This window comes from Macrobrachium nipponense, chromosome 2 (assembly GCF_015104395.2).
Source record: "Macrobrachium nipponense isolate FS-2020 chromosome 2, ASM1510439v2, whole genome shotgun sequence".
NCBI lineage: Eukaryota > Metazoa > Arthropoda > Malacostraca > Decapoda > Palaemonidae > Macrobrachium > Macrobrachium nipponense.
Window position 1 is genome coordinate 9,116,788 of NC_087201.1, and position 7,500 is coordinate 9,124,287.

The 7,500-nt window shown below is 38.7% G+C and overlaps 1 protein-coding gene across 1 annotated transcript in view; it reads left to right on the forward strand.

Annotated features, from left to right (window-relative positions):
- Window positions 1–7,500, forward strand: part of LOC135220468 (acyl carrier protein, mitochondrial-like) — a 49,553-nt gene that overhangs the window by 41,937 nt on the left and 116 nt on the right. The window contains exon 4 of the mRNA XM_064257597.1: window positions 7,101–7,500. This exon is cut by the window's right edge and continues 116 nt beyond it. Coding sequence (XP_064113667.1) covers window positions 7,101–7,192 — 92 coding nt within the window. The 3' untranslated portion in view covers window positions 7,193–7,500. The remainder of the gene's footprint in view (window positions 1–7,100) is intronic.

Below are 7,500 nucleotides of genomic sequence, written 5' to 3' on the forward strand. Positions count from 1 at the left end.
CATAAATGGTATAGTAATTATTAATTTCAGCTAATTCTCTCAGTTCAATGCGTATTGGCTTTCAATAATTCAGTACAAAGAGAAATTGAATAACATTAACAAGTTAGCCTAGATTATAGGCTACTATGTTATATGCTACATATGAATACAGTAGCCTAACCTACGTTACATATGTTATATCATATGCTACATATGAATACAGTAGCCTAACCTACAGTAAACTCTATACCACATATACAGTATAGTAATTTATTTATTAATGATATAAGCCAATTCTGGAGGATCAATCCATACTGATTATAAATCAGTAGGAAAAAAAACAAAATTGGGCTCAAAATGAGAATCAGGTTTGGACCGTCATAGGCATAATTGAGCGATGTCAGGCTGCGGATGGCTACGTATATAATTATAAAATAAAAACGTAACCAATATGCATTTCTTCCATGAATCTTTTGAAAAGTTATACATTGTTTCACTGTATCCAATATTATTGTATGTACAGTGGTCCCCCCCGTATTCCGTGGGTATGCGTAAGGGGGGGCGGGGGGAACCCCCCCCCCTGTGAATAGTTGGAACCCGCGAATGTTTGGAACCCCCTATAAAAAACACTAAAGCAGCCTATTTTGTTAGTTGAAACTCAAGAAAAACCAGTTAAAATTTTCATACTTGGTTTTTTTAGTTTTATCACAAAAAGTCCATTTTATGATGAAATTGTTAAAAAAAACCCAGGAATTTGTGGATATATCTCATAGAAAAATACTGTGAATGTGCGAATTTTCCGCGAATAATGCGGGAAACGTTCCTGAGAGAAATCCGCGAATGTGTTAGTCCACGAATCCGGAGAACGCGAAAACGGGGGCCCATTGTATTCTCATACTATTGTATCATGAAATAATAACAAAGCGGTCAATGTTTTTGTTTGGAAAGCAGCTGATGGCGAGTACGAGTTTATTTTGCCATACTTAACTCAATTTTGACCAAATTTTCTTGCTTCTACTTAGCACAAAAGAATATCTAGATACTTTACTTATATGAGACAAGGTCATTTTTCATTTTATGTGTTTTTTAAGTCGTCATGAACTAAATTATTTTTTTGTTAACAGATTGCATTGTGGGCATGATTGTGTAAATATTTCATTGTAATACAAGCTTTACATTATTTATCTTTATTGGCGTGAAAACATCAGTAAAATGTGTTCTTTCAAGCTGAGAAGTTTTTATTAAAATGATTCTCTCTCATTTGCATGATTTTTATCTACAGTTGTTTAATGGCATAAGTTTATGGGAGTTTTATTCTTATTGTCAATGCACAATAATAATCATTAGCAGCTTGAACAGTTTTCTCAGCTTCAGCTACAACTTGGTTTAAATTTAACAGTATATTTCCTTGCTGATCTTTGCTCTATAGCAAATAAAGTTATTACATAAAAATGTATCAGTCCTATTCTACATTACATCATTTATAGCGTAACTACGTTAATTGTTTACTATTGTACGATGGTTGAAATACAAGCCAAATGGATGTTGTTATCCAATTTGGTTATTTCTAGTTCAGTTGTTCATGGCTTTACACATTTACGCAATAGGTATAACGTTAAAACAATACTTTCATCATTCTCTTTTGCTGTTTTTGAAGATGGGATAAAGTTACGCTATTGTAATTTGGTCTCTCTCACTTCCTGATTGTACTCTGTTGTCTGCACCAATTACAAGCAAAATTTAAAAATATTGTCGTATCCATATTAATTGCTAACCTCATCGTAAAATTTGATTATCGCAAGACGAATGATTGAGGGGAGGGCATTTTTAGATCTGTTCGAGACATCAAAAAACCATCGCCTTTCATTGTTCTGCTTCTCAACTCTGGACCCTCAAGCATGGGCCACAGGTGCTAAATTGGTCAAACCTGGACCTGTATGCCTTCCTTCCATTCACATAGTCAGGAAGTCTTGAATAAATTTGCATCACACCAGAATTTGAAAATGGCACTGGTAGCTCCATTCTGGCCACAAAGAGTGGTTTCCAGACCTCCTTTCCCTATTAGTAGATTTCCCCATGGTCCTACCACAGAGGCCAAAGCTTGTCAAACAACCTCACTTCCACGGGTTTCTTCACAACCTGTCGGCTCTTGCTCTAACATGGTTCAAATATCAAACATTTGTCAGAGTGAATGGTTTTTCAAGACCAGCAGTGGTGGCAATTGCTAAATGTAGACAAGAGTCTTCTTCCAGGGCCTACCAAAGTGAGCAATTTTCCGCAGTTGTGACAGAGATTGCAGATTTCCTTTTTTTCGTAAAGTCTGAGTGAACTCTGTCAACTTTGACCATTAAAGGATACAGAGCCATATTAGGATCTGTATTTTGACACAGAGACAGAACTTAAGGTCCAGAGCCATATTAGGATCTGTATTTTGACACAGAGGCAGGACTTAGGGTCAAATCAAGACTTACTGACTTCAGTCTTTCGATACTTCGAAAGAGCACAAGAATGCTTCAGTGGCCTGGAATTTAGATGTGGTCCTCGAGTGGCTGTCCAGCCCTCCTTTTTAACCTCTTCTAGCCAAAAATTACTCATTTTAAGCCTTTGCTCCATTTCTTCATCATCAAGAACTTCATGGAAATTCTCCTACTGGAAGAAGAGGAAAGTCTCTTTGCCCTGCAAGAGCTTCAAGATATTACCTTCATAGAACTGATAACTTCAGAGTTCCCTCAAGTAACCTCTGGTGCTCTGTTAAAAACCCCTTCAGACCTCTATCCAAGAATGTGAGCCGATTCTTTTTGAGGGATGTGATTTTAGAATTGCTCTCCAAAATTTGAGAGAAACTTTTACCCCTTCTTAAAGTCAAGGCCCACGAAATTAGGGCAGTTGCCACCTCGTTGGCATTTAAACACACTATATTGGCATCCTCGATTCTACAATCAACGTTTTGGAAGTGCAGGTCAGTGTTTGTCACTATTTAAGAGCAGTGTGGAAACTATTTTGGATAGTAGCAGTACACGTCTTTGTCATTACCTGGCATGGTGTTAGGGGAGGAAGCATGGGAGTTATTCTCCTATTCAACCTATTTCTCCTTGATTAGGCTGTCAAGTGTTGGGGAGCTGTGGGGGTACCAAGCACCTGAAGTATTCATCGGTCTAGTTTTTTGTTTGATGGGTAATAGATTTTATTTTGTGTTAGTGACAGAAGTTGTCTGTTGATTTAACGGTACGGGGCCCAGGGCAAGGGCATTCCTTTTTATGGTTTTGTGAGCGAACGGATACTCCTTTAGCTACATAATCATTGCTGTTACTTTGCAATTGGAATACTCCTTTGCTACGTAGCTCCCACTATGTAGAGGCGCCATACAGCCATGCCACTATGGATAAGATGAGCGTAACCAGAGTTTAATGTACAGGCAGTCCTCAGTTATTGGTGGGGCTTACATTCTGATGGCTTGATGAAAAGCGAAAATCGTCGATAACCAAAAATCGGCACTGGTAACTGGTTTAATGGGGCTTCAGTTATGTATGTATCGGTGCCGATAACTGGAAATTGGAGCGTTTCAGCACCACTTTTTCTTTGCCAGGTAAGCACCTTGAAACCAGGTTGCAGATAACTGGGGACAGCCTGTATATACTTACAAATAATTACAGAATTGAAGCCCTCCTTCCTACCCTCTTATGGGGCATAAATTAATTGAGCTCTTCAGCTGTGTTGTACCCATCCATCCCTGAACAGTGGACAGGGCATTGGCTATTTAATTACTTAAGTATATATAAAACTTTTATTTTGTAAACATGACATTTTTTGTAAATTAGCTAAAAATGGAAAAATGCTTTTTAGAGGATATTGCATTTTCAAGTGACTTTTGAGTACATTTTCAACAGCATTAGATGCTTTTTTATCTTATTTTTGTCAGCCGATCTCATTGTGTATCACTATAAGCTATTAAAAGATAAACACTCCTCTTACTTGCAGCACCTTTTTTACACATGGCATGAACCACTTGATTTAGCTTGGGACTTTTCCTGTCCATTGTGTTTTCTTTTACTTTTACTTCCTGAACCACTGCTAGTAAAGTAGCTGATTTTTCTTTACTTCTTTTTATCATAAACAGCCAAAGCATCAGTTGTATAATTCACATAAGTTTCTCACAGAAATACTTTTGTCAAATTTTTCAGATGCTCAGTTTTATCTTTACAGTGTTCAACCTTTACGCAAGAAACTTTTCCTTGAAATATTTGTTTGTTTTTATGGTGTTTTTACGTTGCATGGAACCAGTGGTTATTCAGCAACGGGACCAAAGGCTTTACGTGACTTCTGAACTATGTCGAGAATGAACTTCTATCACCAGAAATACACATCTCTCACTCCTCAATGGAATGGCCGAGAATCGAACTCGCGACCACCGAGGTGGGACGCCAACACCATACCAACCACGCCACTGAGCCGCTATTCCTCGAAATATTAATTGGAGCTTTGGCTGAAGGGGTCAAAGGTGTAGATGTCCATGAGGAACAAGCTTTTCCAAGGAGGACAGGTGACCTAGAGTGATCTGACACTGACCTGCAGGTTGTTTCTGTCTGGAAAGGCAGGATTGTACAATGGTCTTGAACTTGTTCAATGCCTAGATCTGACAGAAAGACCCTCAAAGCTGCTGTTCTTTATCTGGGTGTGGGTGTAAGACTCGATTATTCCAAATTTATCACTCCCTAAGCTATGAGAAAACTGAAGTAGACAGTCTCTGTCTCAAATCACAGTACCTGAGAACTCGCCAGAATCAGTCGGTCGTCGAGGTATCTCAGATGCATATCCCGTGTGAATGAGCCCGAATCAAAATCAGGGTGAACACTGTTGTGAATACCTGTGGGACAGTAGAGAGGCTGGAAGCTGAAGCAAAGCACCTTGTGGTAACACACTCCTAGAATGAAGCTAAGGAACTTGTGAGATTACTGATGGATTGGAATCTGGAACTACACATTCTTCAGGTCTTATCGTCAGCATAAAGTTGGATTCTTGATGGATGCTAGAGCTGTGCGGGAAGTCTCCATCTTTAACAGTATTCATCAGGAAAAGGTTCAGGGAAGACAGGTCAGTGTATGTCTGCAAGTCCCTGATTGTTCCTTGATGACCTCCACAACTTTTTCCATCATTACCTTCACTTCTCAGAGAGCCAGATCCTTCAGCAACCCTTGAATGTAATGTTTTTTGATGGAATGGACAGTCAGAGGAGGAGGATGAGGGAACTTAAAGGGGAATAGATATCCCACTCGTGGAACATTACTACCCAGGTCTCCACTCAGTGCTGCTGCTACCTCCATGCCTTCGTGGGATGGAAGGAACAGACGAAAACAAAGATGAGAGATGAGGAGAATGGAGATCTATGATACCTCCTCTTAGATTTCTACTGTTGGAGTAGCTGGACTCAGAAGAGCGTTTTCAACTCTTTCCATCAGGGCTAGAACAAGTGGGTCAGGAATGGTGTAGGCCGAGGCAGTCACAGACACTAGCTTAGAGACTAACATGGCACTGACACTTGAAAATGGGAAGATAAGAGATGGGACAGTAGGCCAAGGCAGGTCTCCCCTGGTAGGCCTAATGAGGACCAGCACTCTGTTAGCTTCTCCACATCCATCTCTGAAACAACAGTACAATGGGACTGCATCTCTAATACAAATAAAAATTGATGATAACAATGTATCACAGGAACACAAAACAAAAACAATGAAAAAACCAAAACACCAAGGCTAAGATAGAACAGTACGTGCATAAAAAACCAGCGTCTATACTAAAAGGGCAGCCAAGTCTTGCTTGAAGGCAGATCGAGAGATTACTGACCACCAAATATTCACTTGCACTTGCCTACACTAATAAAAAGTTTCCGATATTCCAGCCCCTGGGAGTATGTCCATTTCAAATAGTACTTTGCAGAAAACTTGGCAAAGGAGCAACTTATCCAGGTCACAATCTCTCACCTGGAAGGAACAAGAAACTCAAACCTTTTACAGTATCTGAAACAGGTAAATCATTTTTCACCACAACCTCAGAAATAAAGGAAACCAAGAAAGGTCAACTTTACAAATACTGAATAACATAAATAGGCCATGTAATTTACCCTTTTGGCCAAGGCCAAAGCTAACTAAAAATATGTATTGAACATGGTTTCTGTCCACAACATGGGAAGACTGAAAAACTAGGGACACATCCTTACTTCTCATTAGCTAGACATACTAAAGTGGGGGGCTCTAGGACTTTCAGCTTGAAAACCTACTAGGAACTCTGTCCATTTTTTTTTTTTTATAGAAACTCCGACTTTTGATGTAAAGCATGTCGAATTTCCATTCTTCTTCCACCTATGCAGTGGAAGAGGAGGAAGAAAAATCTGATGATGACAGGGAGGAGCACTGAGATCAGTTTTCTTTCGTTTTGGTGATCCTACTCTCCTTAGGCACTGAAAGACTAGTCTGGTCAAAGCCAGAACTGAACTAGTCACATTTAATGGAGAATCTGCTACAGGGTTTACTGCAACAGTAGCATACTACTCTTTTCTGGCTGATGATACTGGACTAGCTGTAGACACATCTACTACTTAGGTCAAGAAGGTTCAGGTGTCAAGTTGTTGTCGTCATCCTCCACAAGGTTATTCAAGGTAGTTGGTGCTGGCAATTTTTGTTTGAACTTCTTCCTCCACTTTCCAAACTGAACCTCCAAGGGGGCAATTTGCAAGGAGAAGCCCTACTGCAGGATTAACTTCATTTCCAACTTTCCAATGACCTATTTCCTGCTCACACTTAAGTATGCATGCTATACAGTATATAAAAGGCAGTGGTTTTTATTTATGTAGGAATAAATAGGGCTTCATGCATATTTAGTATGACAGTTGGCCATGACTAAAGAAAACCAAAAATTTGTAGTTTGATATTTAGTATGACAGTTGGCCATGACTAAAGAAAACCAAAAAATTTGTATGTGATATAAGTAGTGACTTGCAGAAAGATTGACCAGGAGGTCATAATAATTAATATTTGCTCAGGAAGGTTTGTCTAGATCAGACTGAATTGTTTTGTAAATCCAACAAAATGTAGAAATGTACTATATGAATAATTTTTTCTCAATGGCAGGTTTTGAAATTCCTGATGGTGATGCAGAGAAGCTTTTGCGGCCGACTGATATCATCAGATACGTAGCGGACAAAGAAGATATTTATGAGTAGGACATAGAAATTTGAATGTTATAATTTACTCAAGGGTAGGAAGAGATCAGTGATCTTTCAAACCCCTAATGTTTGTTTGGTGACTATGTTGTGAGGGGGTATGTATGAAGTTGTAAATATTTGAAGATTATGTATACAAAAACTGTAAAAGAAGCCTCATTCATGATTGGCTTAAAAATTTCTTTAATAAAGTGGTTGAACTTGTTACTTGGTTTTGAGACCTGTAATTATTTCAGTGTATATTCCAGTTTAATTTGGTTTTAGAATTGAAATTAGTTATCCAAAAGTCACAATGTTATTACTCAAAT